General features: G+C 36.8%; 1 protein-coding gene across 1 annotated transcript; it reads right to left on the reverse strand.

The window, feature by feature from the left end:
- Window positions 1-1,035: 1,035 nt before the first annotated feature.
- Window positions 1,036-1,974, reverse strand: LOC307097966 (olfactory receptor 4F15-like; the record flags this gene model as incomplete). The annotated part of the gene is made up of 1 exon (XM_079768297.1): window positions 1,036-1,974. One exon carries the CDS (start codon window positions 1,972-1,974, stop codon window positions 1,036-1,038), a length of 939 nt encoding a protein of 312 aa, XP_079624423.1.
- Between the last annotated feature and the right edge of the window lie 16,029 nt (window positions 1,975-18,003).

Genomic DNA, 18,003 nt, shown 5'->3' on the forward strand with positions numbered 1-18,003 from the left:
ATTATGTGCAATATTAGTGAATTGTTCATTACTACATATAACAAAACTTAAGAATTCTTCCTACACCTTGCCTCAAAAAGATATACATGTTCACATCCCCTTATTTGAAATTCATGGAGCCAGATGTATTTCAAATTTCATATTGCTTTTTAGAGATATCATGGTCCTGCTAACTTAGAGTCTGAGGCATAGACCCTTAAAAAAACAATCACTATTTCTGCATATATATATATATATATATATATATATATATATACACACACACACACACACACACACGGTGTCTCCAAAAATTTATACACACTTTAACAGCTGACAGCTCAATTTTGAGAAAAAGAAATTATTTTAATAAATGCTTCCTTTCTAATTATTCAATGTGTGTATATACCTTTCTTACAGACACCCTATATTTATCTGCTCTGATTTTTAAATTTTTCTAATTTCTGTACATCAGTTTAGATAATCCCTATTGACTTGTCTGAATCTATTGATCCTTTCTTCTGCTGTGTCCAGTCTGTTTTTTAAGCTTACTTAAATTCATAATTTCATATGTTTCCTTTTCAGTTATAAAATATCACTTGGTCCTTTCTTAAAACCTCTCACACACATTTTTTATGTTTCAGAAAAATATATAAATTTGATTATTCATATCCTGTGTTTGATTCAGAGGACAGTTGCACATTTCATAGTTTCCTCAAAAGTTCGAGTATATTAGTTCTAAGTTAATTCACTTGAATCCAGGAAGGCTGATGTCTGAAGTCATACTTTCAGCAGATTCTAAGTCTGTAATCTATGCTTTTTCATTAACTTCCCATAAACATTTTCTGGGACTTTAATTTAGTTGCCAAACAAGTTGTTTAAAAAACAGATGTTGTGATAATTGAATGTGACCCCATCATAAATTATCTATTCTAAATATTATGGAGTGGTGCCTTTGGAAAAAAATAGCCCCAAATTTTATATAGTTATTTAAGCATTTGTATTACTTGAAGTTGCTTGAAAATTTACAAAGTAATTTATGCTCATATGAGTTATTTAGGAGATCTTCCTCAAACTCAGGAGTTGACTAATTAGTCTCCTCATTGCCATCTTCATATCTTTATTCCTCAATGTGTAGATAATGGGATTCAGAATGGGTGTAATCAGAAAGTCCAAAATGGGAAGAAACTTATTCACTGCCACTGTGGGCAATGGCCATATGTAAACAAAGATGCATGGTCCAAAGAACAAAACCACCACAGTGAAGTGAGCTGAGAGAGTAGAAAGGGCCTTAGACAAACCACCTAAAGAGTGTTTCCATACAGTGACCAGGATGAAGATATAGGAGATAATCAACAAGAATAAGGTGGCCAAGGAAATAAACCCAGTGTTGGCAGTAACGATGGATTCCATTCTGTAGGTGTCTGTGCAAGCAAGTTTGATAAACCAAGGAAAGTCACAGTAAAAGCTATCTATCTCATTAGGACCACAAAAAGGCAAATGAACAACAAAAGCTATCTGGACCCCTGAGTGAATGAGGCCTATAACCCAAGCACCAGAAAGAATCAAAATGCACATTTGTGGGCTCATGACAGTCAGGTAATGGAGGGGCTTACATATGGCCACATATCTATCAAAAGCCATGGCAATGAGCAGCACCATCTCAGATCCCCCCAGGATGTGAAGGACAAACATCTGGATGACACATCCCTGGAAGGATATGGTTTTGTGCCCAGAGTACAAATCAGATATCATCTTAGGAACTGCTAAAGTTGAAAGACAGAAATCAATCACTGAGAGGTTGGCTAAAAGGAAGTACATGGGGGAATGTAAATGACAGTCAAAAGTCACTGTAAGCACAACAAGGAGGTTTCCTAGAACGATTGTTACATAAGACACTGTAGAGAAGGCCAGGAGGAAATGCTGCATTGGTCTATAGGTAGAAAGTCCCAGGAACACAAATTGAGACACTTCAGAATAATTTGCTTTATTCATTGACTTTGTGTTACCTGAAAAACAAAAACAAATAAAAATAATTATAAAAGAATGCACCAGAGATATTGAAAGAAGCAGTTGTTACTGGGTTTTAAATTCTGATATTAAAGAGAAATATTCACTACCCATCACACAATTTGAAAATATATATCAAATATTTAAAACTTCCCTTATGACTAAAGACTCCCATTAAATAAGTTTTTCTTAAGGTATACCAACAAATGAGCTAATATATTTAGGTATTAGGGCAAATGTTATACAATTATTTATAAAAAGAAAAAATTTGAATATAACCTAAATTAAATTAATGAGGAACTGTTACAATAATACATTCAACTGGGAAATATACATAACCTTATATGTAGAAATTCTTATGTATGATTGGTGACAGTGAGAATTGGTAATGTTTATTAGAATTTAAAATGTTTAAATCTATGCAATAGCAAGCATAGAGGGGCTCCTAAAACTAAACAAAGGGTTAAATTCATTGAGGAAATATTATAAGCAAAAGGAAATTCCACATTTTAATTACACGGTGTTGATATGTATTTTCATATGTTCAGCATTCTATTATTCTATAACAATAGTAAATAGTTATAAATAACCAAATTATAAATGAATATGGAATTTTAAATCAAATTATAATGCAGCTATATCATCAGCTATTATGTAGCTATTAAAAATAATAATAGTTCTACATAACAGAGACCTAACTGTGAAAAATATTACTTTAGTATGATTCTATGCATATACTCATAAAAACATCTTAAAAGCCTAACTTTTGCCGGGCCGGTGTGGCTCAGTGGTTGAGTGCCAACCTATGAACCAGGAGGTCACAGTTAGATTCCCAGTCAGGGCATATGCCCAGGTTGCAGGCTCGATCCCCATAGCCGATCAATGATTCTTTCTCATCATTTTTGTATCTATCTCTCTCTCCCTCTGCCTTCCTCTCTGAAATCAATTTTAAAAATTAAAATGCCCAACTTTTAAGAATTATTAACATAGTAAAATGTGATTGATTATACATGATTTGAACTCCTTCCTAAAATCCTTATTTCTGCATTTTAGATGTCTTTTACAAATAATCAACACTTGTTAATAAAGATTATGGATCTTTTAAAATACAAATGTGAAAATTTGAGATGTTACAGCATGTTAAATGAAGGAAGGCAGCACAAATAGTAAAATGAAATGAAATGAAATTTTACTAGTAGATGATTAACTCTTCTCATCAAAAATCAAAACTATTAGTATAGCAGAGTTCTCAATAAGAGGTCCCTCTTGAATTATAACCTCTATGTCTTTAACACCATCTTTTTCTAGAGGTGTGTGTGTGTATAGAGCTGAGGGGAAAAAGAGGAAAGAGGAGAGAAGTGACAGAATAAAAATGGGAAAAGAAAAAATAAGCAATTCAGAGAGTAAAAGAAAAAGAAGGCAGTCTCTGTGAGAGTTGCAGTCCTACTTAAACTCCTTCAATGAGTTTACTCCTTCACAAAGTTTAGACTCCTTCAAAGAGGTGATTATCTATCCTCTGTCTATTCCTAGCCTCACATCTAGATTTCCCCTACTCCCACAAAATATCCTTCAATTTTCTTGAACTGCTTGGATAACCCTGTTTTTGTTAAATGTTTGCTTGCTTACATGTGCAAACTGAACTGAAGGCTTTTAGTTCTGCTGTTTCTCACCTCTAAATACAATTCATGCATCACTTCCTCAAGTACAGCTTCCTCTTTCTTCCAACTGCAATTTTCTTTATTCCTTTACTTTCTCATGTTATGGTGTACAAGCATAATAGTTATGATGCTACTTTATAATTGATATTTGACCATCCTATATGTCATTCCTAACATATCTTTGAGTTCTCTAAGGATAGACAGTATCTCATTAACAAATTCTGGCCCATAGTAAGTGTTTAATGAATATTTATGAGTACATGGGTAGATGAATAAATGATGGATAATCTGATGATAATAGTTTCTTGGTATGTAATTATTTTATCATATATTTTTTATCCTGTCCATAGAATAAACTATATTATCAATAAAAAATTTGTTTTAGCCATTCTGACCAGTCTGAGCTGATATCCAATTGTGGCTTTAATTTGCATTTCGCTGATGATTAGTGATGTTGAGCATCTTTTCATATGACTTTTGGCCATCTGCATGTTCTCTTTGGAGAAGTGTCTATGCAGGTCCTTCGCCTATTTTTTAATTGGATCATTTATTTTCTTAGTGTTGAGTTGTATAAGTTCTTTTCTTTTTTTTTCATTGTTGACACTATTACAGATGTCTCCCGTTATCCTCCCTTTGCTCACCTCCACCCAGCCCCTGCCTCCCCTTTCCCTGGATTCACCACACTGTTGTCTGTCTCCATTGACTATGCATATATATATTCTTAGGCTAATCTCTTCAATTTATTTTATCCAGTCTTTTATACATTTTGGAAATTAAACCTTTATTAGATGTATCATTGGTGAATGTGTTCTCCCATTCAGTGGGTTGTCTTTTCATTTTGTTGATGGTTTCCTTTGCTTTGCAAAAGCTTTTTAGTTTGATGCAGTCTCATTTGTTTATTCTTTCCTTTGCAACATCATGGGTGGACCTGGACAGTGTTGTGCTAAATGAAATAAGCCAGTCAGAGAAAGACAAATACCATATTTCACTTACACTGAGTGGCCAGATTATTATGCGTTCAGAGATCATAACAATCTGGCCACTCAGTGTATGTGTATAATCTAATGAACAAAACAATGAATATTATAGGAAATAAAATAAAATAGGAACAGGCTCATAGATACAGAGAACAGATGCACAGCTGTCAAGGAGAGGGAGTTGGGGGACTGGGTAAAAAAGGTGAAGGGATTAAGCAAACACACATGCACACACAGACACAGATAAAGGTATGGTGATTGCCAGAGGGAAAGGGAGGTGGGGGAGGTGAAAGAGGGCAAAAGGGGGATAAATGGTAGTGAAAAGAGTCTTAACTTTGGGCGGTGAGTTCACAATGCAGTATGCAGATAATGTGTTGGAGTTGCACCCTTGAAACCTGTATAGTTTTATTGACAAGTTTCACCCCCAATAAATTCAATTAAAAATTTGTTTTAAGCATCTGGCAGTGTGAATTAATCCCTCACAACCTCCCTGTCACTTTATCCTAAGCCAATAGAGTTACTCCAACAAGTTTAAGAGAGGTTCAATTAATTAAAACAAATTGATAGAAGAGGCTTCATCTAGCGCCATTTTCCACAGAATAACATGCATAAGCAAGTTAGAAAAGATAGCCCTAACAAGTGTAGAGTCCTGTTGGAACCCACGTGCTAAGGAGGCTGATGCCCTCAGGGTTATTGTCTAAATTTATGTCATTGAGAGGATGGGATATACAGGAAGTGGGGCTGGTTCCTGACAGTCTCTCCAGACACCCCACTGTCTAGGCAAGTTCTGCTTCATTGGCTAAATATATTCCTAAATATTTATGTCTTAATTATTTTTTAGGAAACTCACTACATTATGTTTTAAATTCCTCCATAATTTTAATTCCTTTTGTCCATTCATCTCTGAAACCTATCAGTTCAGGGAACTTCCCAGACCTCACTACACTCCTCACTGTAGCTCAGAGCTACTTTACTTGATTCTAATGAATCTTTCAATTCTCATTATATGAATCAGGAGATAGAAATGGCAATAGCAGCAGAAGCTCTTTGAATGTTGTTGGCAATGCACAAGCAATACCATGGTGATTTTCCTCAGTCACCATCAACATACTAAGTACTTTCCTTCATCTTTTAAACTATATTTGGAACTGTGGATTTATCTTCCATGTTCTTCTGTTAATAAATATAATTATCTCAGTGCATACTTCTCTTGTAAGTCATTTATACTGATGGTTATTTCTACATGTGAGAATTGTCTCTCTCCAATAAAAAAACATAGTCAAAAAGTAAATAGGAATGATCAATATTTTACAATATTCATTACTTCTTTTCTACTAACCTTAATCAGTTCAAAGTGATCAAATGTTTATACACAACCTTTTGTCTTCCATTCCTTAGATGAGCCTTCCCTTTGTTATTAGTCCTTTATCTTTTTAATACAGGTTAGAAATAATTGAAACAAAATATGATACTTTTTAACTTTGCACTCCCCCCAAATTTCTGAAATTAACTTTGGCATGCTTTTATTAATTGATATTTATGGCATCCAACCAAATAAAACAGTCTCCTGGAAAATTATTTTTTAATGTCAGTTTACATATTTATTTTAAATTCCCTCTTCCAAATACTTTGAAGTATTGTCAAATATATTATTAGGAATTTTTATCTGATGACTTTATTTTAACATCACTAAACTCTATGACCTACCCAATAATACCCAAATATTTTTTCATGCTCTTGAAGCAATATTATAAGTATTAAATAAATGTTTATCAACATGTCTAATGTCTGTTCAATGGGAAAAAATCAAAGTATGAAAATTCTATAGTAAATATGCATATTGAATTTAGGGTTTGGGCCAGAGGAACCAAAGTTTCTGTTCATTCCTCTCATTAGTTCTATGAGAATAGGGGGGAATAAAGCACACTATTACAATGATCACAGTGTGATCTTGGCAGAGGAAGAAGAATCACAGAAAGCTGCTCTCATTTCTGTCTTTTCCACATTCCCCTACTGATTCTATTCTCACTGGTCCTGACTGTGTCCAACAAGATTCTGTGACCGGCCTTCTGCAAACCAATCCCTCTGTGAAAGTATAGATACTTCTCTAATAATTTCGAATCCACTAATTTGTGAACTTCAAATTACTTTCTCTACACCTGAATGTCAAAACTTCTAAGGCACTGAAGTATGATTAACTCATCTAAAAAGTATATTTCTATCAAGAGAAATTCATGCCATAACACATTTAATTTCCATAGGAGTATTCACTAAACCTGAAATGATAGAATATTACCCCACTTCACTCCTTCCCCACGCCTATACTGCTCCTCGAAAAGCATGAGTGCCAGAATACCTCTACAGTCACACTTAGATTTTCCTATAGTTTCAAGAACAATATAATAGCAATTCTGGAGTAAAAAAAAAAAATTCAGTGTTCTATAAAATACACTTCAATAGATATAAACAACCAATAAAATTAACCCAAAAGTATGGAACATAGAAGGGGAAAAAACAGCTCTTGCCTTAACCAGTTTTCAAAAACCATCTAGGCATAGTCCAAAACAGTGCACCTAATAATCAGCTTTCCAAATCATTCTCATTCTTCCTGGAATATGCTATAATCAAGACACAAAAATCTTCCCATAAATCAGGGCATAAACTGGACATATAGAACCACCCATGTAGCCTGAAACAAGTTTTGATTCTCTCCTGCTAAACGTTAGCACCTAGGAGGTATTCAATGTTTGTTGAATCGAAAAAGTGAGATAAAATCCTTATAATTCTGGAATTTCAGCAGACTGCCAACTTTAGTTTCTCTTATTCACTTACCTGACCACAAAAAGAAGAAGAAAGATATCAGAAAGCAATATCTTTTGATATGCCTGTATGATTTTTTAAATCTTTCCATTTTGCTGCCCTGTGCTTACTTTGGGGACATAACTAGAGTAAGAGCTACTTCATCAACTCTCAATGATCACCTGATTCTTTGGTGACCTAACAGTTCTCAATCCATTCATCTTGGGAATCTAGCATTGGAATCCCCATGGCCTGAAGAAAGATGGAATATTAAAAGTTTGATACAGAATTAAATTAAAGGAAAACAAAATAATATTTGTGCAACCTAGCAGACCTGAGGAATCCTTTAAAGAAGAATCAATATATCATGGTATTAGAATGTCTATAAGTTACATTTAAAACTGATATCAGTGAACAGGGAATAGTTATTAACACATTGAATAAGTATGGTTTAAAATTCTATTGTGAAGCATATTCACAATGAAAAGGCTTAAGTGAGAAAGTTCACTTGAATTTTTATTTTTTTAAATATATTTTTATTGATTTCAGAGACGAAGGGAGAGGGAGAGAGAGATAGAAACATCCATGATGAGAGAGAATCATTGATTGGCTGCCTTCTGCACGTCTCCTACTGGGGATCGAGCCTGCAACCTGGGCATGTGCCCTTGACCGGATTCAAACTCGGCACGCTTTGGTCCCAGGCTGACACTCTACCCACTGAGTCAAACCAGCCAGGGTGAATTTCCATTTTAATGAAGCTAAGTCTCAGGTAAAATAAGTAACTTGGCCAATGCCACCCTGCTGATTGTGGAGTCAATATTCAAATCCAGATCTGTCTGATTTCCAAGACCATGTAATTAACTGTACTGTACTGTACTGTACTGTCTCCCTTTCCTGTCATTGTTATAGCACATGAACAGGGGTTCACAGGTTTATGTAGTTCTTAAATTTCATAATCAACATGACAACTATTTCATATCACATAATAAGGCAATGAGGCAAAAGAGCAGTTTTTTTAAATTAATAAGTTAAAAATGATAACTTACAGCTCAGCCTATGTGGTTCAGTGGTTGAGTGTCAACCTATGAACCAAGAGGTCATGGTTCAAATCCATGTCAGGGTACATGCTGGGTTGCGGGCTCAATCCCCAATCAATCAATTATTCTCTGTCATCTTTAATGTTTCTATCTCTCCCTCTCTCTCTGAAATCAATAAAAACATATATATTTTTTTAAAAAAATGATAACCGCCCTAGCTGGTTTGGCTAAATGGATAGAGCATTGGCCTACAGACTGAAGGGTCCCAGGTTCGATTCCAGTTAAGGGCACATGCCAGGGTTGCAGGCTCGATCCCCATTAGGGGGTGTGCAAGAGGCAGTCAATCAATGTTTCTCTCTCATCATTGATGTCTCTCTCTCCCTCTCCCTTCCTCTATGAATTCAATAAAAATATATTTTTAAAAATGATAACTTACAGCACATGATTTACTTAACCTTTTGCACTCGATGTCGAGTGTGACGGTTATTGAATGTATCAATAATTTGAAATATAAAAAAATCCAAATAAATAAGTTTGTATGAAAAGAAACTCCAGTTTTTTATTCTACTGTCGCGTTTTGTAAAATCTGGGGTATTTAAAAAATTAAATCCCGAGTAGAATAAAGGAATCGAGAAAAAAGCAAGCGAGTGCAAAGGGTTAATATTGGTAACAGGACAGAGACAAGAACTCACATTACCCTAAGATTCTGCCCTAATCCCAGACATACTAAATGCCTGGAATGCTGCTCAAAAAAGAAATCTAAACAACCACTAAATTCAGTCTCACACAACTTAATCATGGGCATTCAAATCTATAATAAGAATTCCTTTTAAACACATAGTTTCAACTGAAATAAATATGCAAATGTAAGTGTTGTTAGTGAGGTTGCTATTAATCATTAGCTGTTTACTAAATGTTATACCAAGTTCTCCATGAAGACTTATCTGAGAAATGTTGTAAGTTAATTGTTTGAAAATTGCACAGGCCCAGAGTTAAGTGTGACTTTATTATTTTTATTTTTTTTTTATTTTTATTGTTGCAAGTATTACAGATGTCTCTTTTTCTCCCTCATGGACTCCCATCCTCCCTGCTCTGACTCCCTCCTCAGGCCTTCACCACACTATTGTCTATGTTCATGGGTTATGCATATAAATTCTTTAGTTAATCTCTTCCTACTCACAGTACCCTCTGAGATTCATCAGTTTTTGCATGCTTCTATGTACACTTACACAATGGAATACTATGCAGCTATGAAAAAGAAGGATCTATTACCCTTTGCGACAACATAGAGGGACCTGGAGATTATTATGCTAAGTGAAAGAAGCCAGTCAGAGAAAGACAAATATCGCATGATCTCATTTATGTGTGGAATCTAATGAACAAAGTGTGACTTTTTAAATAATACTTATCCAAATCAAATGACCAAATAAGTAATTAATAATAGAAAACAGTCCCTCAAAAATTATGGAAATCTATATAAAAATGTAATTAATAAAATTGTGATGGATAAAGGAATAGAATGTACATATATCAGCTTTCAAGAAATTATTGTTTTGGTTGGGAAATGAGCTATCTGTCACTGGAAGAATTAAAACAAAAATGAATAATCAATATAATAGAATTGCTATAGGATTAAATTAGATAATTTCTAGTCTTCATATACTTTCTTCAAACTCTCCTATAAACCAGCATCCTTTCCCAGAACATATCTCTCATTGGTCTTTCACTTAATAGCTATAGGCTTAAGAACGTCACTTACCCTCTTTTTGCCTATTTTCTTTACTGTAAATGGATCTAAGTGACATGATGATTATATGTTACTAGAGGCCCATTGCACGAAGATATTAGTGCAATAGGCCTTCATTCCCTTGGCTTCCAGCACTGGTTTTCCTCCGGCACCCGGGACCCAGGCCTTCACTCTGGCCAGAGTCTGCCTTCTTGGTCTTTGCTGCAGACTCCAGAGTAGATAGTCTTGTCTTTGCTGCTACACTCCGTTCCTGTAGATCCCTTCACCCCCCCGCCCTCCTTCTCATAGCAGGCATCCTGCCCCATCTGGCCACTCTGTGCCTGCCATCTTTGGCCTTCTAATTTGCATACTCACTCTGATTGGCTGTGGGCATAGCGGAGGTATGGTCAATTTACATGTTTGACTATTATTAGGTAAGATGGTGCCTGAAAAGGGCACTGTAGCACCCAAACAAGTGAATAAGCATTGAATCTTTATGTTCTCAGACTGAGATGGTTATGAACTTGAGATTCAGAGCACAAAATTGCTAATAGAACAAATAAATTTATTTAAATGTTTTCAAATCTAAAAATTAACAAGATAAGCAAAAGTTCTGGAAGGAGAAAATGAGATAATTAAAGATGGAGGAGACTAGCAGGGAATGTAAGGGGCAAGAGAAAAGAAGAGAAATGATTTAATAATAGTCTTTTACATTTAATTCATTTAAAATTTAAACTGAAAACAAACAAAAAAAAGAAAGATAAAGAAAAAACTCTAATAAAGAAAAACACTCATCACTATTGATAGGAACAGCAATGGAAGGGTGCACTCACTATAAGAATGATAGTTGTTACCTCCAAGAATAAGAGAGCTTGCAAGAGGACAGATGAAGGGGGCCTTTAATATTTGTTCCAAATATATATAATTAATTGTTTGAAATCTTATTAATTAGACTGTATTCATATGTTATTTTTAAATAAAGCAGTGAATTTAAAAATATCTCATTCAGCAATGAAGACAGGAGACAAGCAAAGAGAGGATGCCAATAGAGGCTGTGTTAAATTGGTATCCTACTACTGTGGACAGTTGGAGTGCCCTCTAAGAAAATGTATAGAGTCTATGAATTATAGTTGTACCACTTGAGAGACAAGAAAGCCATATATTTTTGTATTGATGTAGCTCTGGGGCATTAAGTTCATGCAAGTTTCAGGCTGCCGAACATAATGGGTTGAGCACTTTTGATATCCAAAGAAGTCCTCAGGTGAAAGTCTCTGGAGCTCAGTATTGTCAAGAGGTCAATTCTTCCAAATTGAGCTATTGATTCAACTCAATCCCAACAAGGTATTTTAAGGATGTTGACAAAATGGTTCTTGTGTTTATACTGAGAGGCAAAAGAATCAGAATAGCCAACACAATATTGAAGGAAAAGAGCAAACTTGGAGGACTGGCTTCAAGACTTACTATAAAGCTATAATAATCAGGACAGTGTATTATTGGCAAAATATTAAAAATAGGCAAATAGATCAATGGAGCAGAACAGAGGGCCTAGAAAGAGGCCCCCATAAATATAGTCAACTGTTTTTACAAAGGAGTAAGGCAATACAATGGAGCAAAAATAATCTCTTCAACAAATAGTATTGGAACAACTGGACATCCATATGCAAGTGAATCTAGATATAGATCTTAGACCCTTCATAAAAGTTAACTCAAAATGAATCATAGACCTAAATATAAAGTGAAAAACTGCAAAACTCCTAGAAGATAACATATGAAAAAACTTAGATGATCTTGGTATGGTATGTCTTTTTAGATATAATAACAAAAATGTGATCTATGAAATAAACAATTGATAAGCTGGACTTTATTAAAATTAAAAATGTCTGCTCTTCAAAACAACATCAAGAGAATAAGAAGACAAGCCACAACTAGGAGAAAATATTTGCAAAAGACCAATCAGAAAAAGGACTGTTATTCAAAATATACAAAGAAATCTTAAAACTCAACAATATGAAAATAAATAGTTGATTTTAAAAGGGCTGAACAGACAATAGTATGTTGGTTACCAGAGGGAAAAGGCCATGTGGTGATACTGAAGCCCTTGTTAAAGCAATAAGGCAAGTCAAATAAGGGGTCAAATATATGGTGATGGAAGAACATTTAACTTTTGTGGTAGGCACACAATGCAATATTCAATGAAGTTTCATAGAATTGTACACTTGAAACCTATATAATTTTATTAACCAAAGTCAAACCAATACATATAATGAAGAACAAAATAAGACCCAGATCCAGTTTAAATCTTGGATACAATCCTCACAAATAACTTTTGTGAATCCTTAAAATGCTACACCTTAAAACCACATCCTGAATCCTGGATCAGAGAGAAGATTTTAGCCTTGCCTCCTGTCTTCTTGCCAATTAATGGGTAAATAAAGCTCCTTTCTATTCTCAAAGAAAAAAAAACCACAAAAACAAACAAAACAAAACACAAAAAACAAAGGCAAAAGACCTTAACAGACTTCTCACCATAAAAGATGTAAAGATAGAAAATAGGTATGTGAAAAGATGGTCCACATCATATGTGAGCAGGGAATTGAAAATTAAAACAGTAATGAGATACTACTACACACCAATTAGAATGGCCAAACTCTGGAACACTGACAACACCAAATGCTGACAGGGATGTTGAGCAACAGGAACTTTCTTAAAATAATTCTTTATTGTTGAAAGTATTGAACATGTCCCCTTTTTTCCACCATTGACTCCCTCCAGCCCGCTCCCATCCCCTACCCCATACCTTCCCCACCCAATTGTCTGTGTCCATGAGTTAGATGCACAAGGTCTGTGGTTGATTACCACCCACCCACCCACCCTCCCCCACCTTCCTTCTGAGATTCCATACTAGGTTCCATGCTTCCATGTCTCTGGATCCACTCCATTCATCAGTTTATATTGTTCATTGGATTCCATGAGATCATGTGATATTTGCCTTTCTCTGACTGACTTATTTCACTTAGCATGATACTCTTCAGGTCCCTCCATACTCTCTCAGAAGGTAAGAAATCCTTCTTTTTATCCATTGCATAGTATTCCATGGTATAAATGTACCACAGTTTTTCTATTCACTCATCTACTGATGGGCACTGGGCTGTTTCTAGATCTTATCTAATGTAAATTGTGCTGCTATGAACATAGGAGTACATACATTTTTTCTGATTGGTGTTTTGGGTTTCTTAGGATATATTCCTAGAAGTGGGATCAGTGGGTCAAATGGCAGTTCCATATTTAATTTTTTTAAGAAACTCCATACTGTTTTCCATTATGGCTGCACCAGTCTGCATTCCCACCAGCAGTGTACTAGGATTCCCTTTTCTTCACATCCTTGCCAGCACTTGCCATTTGTTGATTTGTTGATAGTAGCCATTCTGATGGGTGTGAGGTGATACCTCATTGTCATTTTAATTTGCATCTCTCTGATGATCAGTGACTTTGAGCATTTTTTCATATGTCTCTTGGCCATCTGTATGTCCATTTCAGAGAAGTGTCTATTTAGGTCTTTTGCCCATTTTTTAATTGGATTGTTTGTCTTCCTTTTGTTAAGTTGTATGAGTTTTTATATATTTTGCATATTAACCCTTTATCAGATGTATCATTGCCAAACATGTTCTCCCATACAGTAGGCTCCCTTTACACTTTGTTCATGGTTTCTCTTGCTGTGCAAAAGCTTTTTATTTTGGTGTAATCCCATTTGTTTATTTTCTTATTAGTTTCTTTTGCCCTAGGAGATATATCTGTAAATATATTGCTATGATTTTGCTGAGATTTTGCTGCCTATGGTTTCTTCTAGAATTTTTATGGTTTCCTTATTTATATTTAAGTCTTTTACTCATTTTGAATTTTTTAAAATTTCTTTATTGATTATGGTATTACATATGTGTCCTTATTCCCCATTACCCCCCAAACCCCCCATACATGCCCTTACGCCCCTGTTGTCTGTGTCCATTGATTAGGCTTATATGCATGCATACAGGTCCTTTGGTTGATCTCCCCCCTTACCCCCATCCTGTCCTACTTTCCCTGAGGTTTGACATTTGATCGATGTTTCTCTGTCTCTGGATCTATTTTTGTTCATCAGTTTATGTTGTTCATTATATTCCATCAATGAGTGAGATCATGTGATACTTATCTTTCTCTGCCTGGCTTATTTCACTTAGCATAATGCTCTCCAGCACCATCCAAGTTGTTGCAAATGGTAAGAACTCCTTCCTTTTTACCTCAGCATAGTATTCCATTGTGTAGATGTACCACAGTTTTTTAATCCACTCATCTACTGATGGGCACTTTGGCCGTTTCCAAACCTTAGCTATGGTGAATTGCGCTGCTATAAACATAGGGGTGCATATATCCTTTCTGATTCGTGTTTCTAGATTCTTGGGATATATTCCTTGAAGTGGGATCACTGGGTCAAATGGGAGGTCCATTTTTAGTTTTTTGAGGAAACTCCATACTGTTCTCCACAGTGGCTGCACCGGTCTGCATTCCCACCAGCAGTGCATGAGAGTTCCTTTTTCTCTGCATCCTCGCCAGCACTTGTCATTTGTTGATTTGTTGATGATAGCCATTATGACAGGTGTGAGATGGTACTGAATTATTGTTTTGATTTGCATCTCTCGGATGATTAGTGACTTTGAGCATGTTTTCATATGTCTCTTGGCCATCCTTCTGTCTTCTTTCAAAAAGTATCTATTTAGATATATTCAGAGGAGAAACCAAGATGGCGCCATAAGGTAAACACCTAACTGTTGCCTACCACAACAATTTTGAAACTACAACTGGAAAACAGAGCGCACACCGTCCAGAACCACCGGAAAGCTGGCAGAGTGGAAAACCTACAACTAGAGAACAAAAGAGAGGGGGATGCTGAGCCTCAGGAGCTGTTGAGGTGCGGAGATCCGTGAGCGCGGAAAGGGCGGGCGGCTGAATACACGTCAGGCTTGCTCGCAGCGCGGAGAGGGAGGGCAGCAGACGCTGCGTGGCTAGCTTTCTCATTTGGGAGAAAAACAAAACCTCCCGACTGAACTGAAATCCAGCTGCGGTCGGGGAGAAACTGGGCTGTTTGGCAGCGGACAAGACTCGAAAGCTGCCTTCTCTCAGAGGCGCACAGCCACTGATTAGGGCACGGAGAAACCAACCTTCTTAGGGCGGCGCGAACGGAAACCAAGTTTGTCTGCGCCATTCTGAGACTCCGCCCCATCCAAGCTGAGCACAGCCCTCCCAGTGACTGGATTTCTCGTTCGGGAGAAAAACAAAACCTCCGGTCTGCACTGAAATCCAGCCCCAGCTGGGGAGAAACTGGTCTGTTAGGCAGCGGGAGAGGCTCAAAAGCTGCCTTCTCTCAGGCGCGCGGCCATTAATTCGGGCACGGAGAGACCGCCCCTCTTAGGGCGGAGCAGATGGGAAACCAAAGCTTGTCTGCGCCACCCTGAGACTCCGCCCCAACCAAGCTGAGCACAGAAGCTCTCCCAGCGGAGACACTGCTGATCCTCACAGCCAACTGGCTTGGAGATCAATTCCCGTCAGTGATACCAACAATCCCAACCACTCTGAACTCCAGTTTCTGGGGACACGCGGGGGACCCAGACGCCTACGGGACTCTCGGCCATTGGTCGGAGAGTGAGAGTGACTTTTCTGTCGGTGTGGACGACACCAGATTTCAACCACTCTCATAAGGGACACATTCAAGAGGCAGACTCAGTGAGCACCAAAGCCCTACTGTGTCTCCAGCACAGCAATTCTTCAGTTATAGACACAGCAGGCCCTCACAACCAATTGGACCGGAGGTCAATTCCTCCCAGTGTACCAATAGCAATCAGGGCTTTTAACTACACCAAGACTTTCCACTCAGCCCACAAAGGGGAGTACCAAGAGTGACCACCTAGGGTGATTGGGGAAGCTGAGCTACCGGCCCCTATAGGTCACCAACCACACAAAGCCACTCCATCAACACAGGGAGGCAGCAAAATGTGGAGACAGTGAAGTATGTCACAAGATGGAGAGATAGATGAAAGCAAACTAATGGACGACACAGTGTTCAGAACCATATTTATAAGGTTACTCAAGAATCTTCTAAAAACCGCTGAGAAACTTGAAGAGACCTTCAAGGACCTAAATGAGAATACCAAAAAAATGGAAAAGGACCAGTCAGAAATTATGCATACACTATCTGAAATAAAGAATATACAGAGTAGACCACCGCACCCGAAGAGTCAAACCAAAGATCTGGAATATGAGGAAGAAAAAAACACCCAACCAGAGAGGCGGAAAGAAAGAAGAATCCAAAAGTGTGAGGATAACATAAGGAGCCTCCGGGATGGCTTTAAGCGTACCAATATCCGAATTTTTGGGGTGCCAGAAGAGAGAGAGCAAGATACTGAAAACCTATTTGAAGAAATAATGACTGAAAACTTCCCCCACCTGGTGAAAGAAATAGACTTACAAGTTCAGGAAGCGCACAGAACCCCACACAAGAGGATTCCAAAGAGGACCACACCAAGACACATCATAATTAAAATGCCAAGGGCAAAAGACAAAGAGAGAATCTTACAAGCAGCAAGAGAAAAACAGTTAGTTACCTACAAGGGAGCACCCATACGACTGTCAGCTGATTTCTCAACAGAAACTATGCAGGCCAGATGGGAATGGCAAGAAATATTCAAAGTGATGAATAGCAAGAACCTACAACCAAGACTACTCTACCCAGCAAAGTTATCATTCAGAATTGAAGGGCAGATAAAGAGCTTCACAGATAAGAAAAAGCTAAAGGAGTTCATCACCACCAAACCAGTATTATATGAAATGCTGAAAGGTATTCTTTAAAAAGAGGAAAAAGAAGAAAAAAGTAAAGATAAAAATTATGAACAACAAATACATATCTATCAACAAGTGATTCTAAAAATCAAGTGAATTCAAAATCTAAGGAACAGAATAAACTGGTGAACATAATAGAATCAGAGGCATAGAATGGGAGTGGATTGATAATTCTCAGGGGGAAAGGGGTGTCTGTGTGGGGGGTATGGGAAGAGACTGGACAAAAATCATACACCTATGGATAAGGACAACGGGGTGGGGGGGAAGGGAACCGGGTGATGGGGAGATATGGGGGGAAAAAAGGAGAAACAATTGTAATAATCTGAACAATAAAGATTTATTTTTAAAAAAGTATCTATTTAGGTCAGTTGCTCATTTTTTTTTAATTAGGTTGTTTAACTTCCTTTTATTAAGTTGTATGAGTTCTCTGTAAATGTTGGAGATTAAACCCTTATCATTGATATCATTGGCAAATATGTTCTCCCATATAGTGGGCTTTCTTGTTTTGTTGATGGTTTCCTTTGCTGTGCAAAAGCTTTTTATTTTGATGTAGTCCCATTGTTTATTTTCTCTTTAGTTTCAATTGCCCTAGGAGCAGTATCAGTGACAAAATTGCCTCAGCATATGTCTGAGATTTCTCTGCCTGTGGATTCCTCTAGTATTTCTATGGTTTCCTGTCATAGGTTTCAGTCCTTGATCCATTTTGAGTTTATTTTTGTGTATGGTGTAAGTTGGTGGTCTGGTTTCATTTTTTTTTTTTTTGCATGTATCTTTCCAATTTTCCCAACACCATTTATTGAAGAGACTGTCTTGACTCCATTGTGTGTTCATGCCTCCTTTGTCAAATATTAATTGAGCATAGTGGTTTGGGTCAATTTCTGGGTTCTCTATTCTATTCCATTGATCTATATGTCTGTTCTTGTGACAGTACCAGGCAGTTTTGAGAACAG

The sequence above is a fragment of the Cnephaeus nilssonii genome (assembly GCF_951640355.1).
Source record: "Cnephaeus nilssonii genome assembly, chromosome: 4".
NCBI lineage: Eukaryota > Metazoa > Chordata > Mammalia > Chiroptera > Vespertilionidae > Cnephaeus > Cnephaeus nilssonii.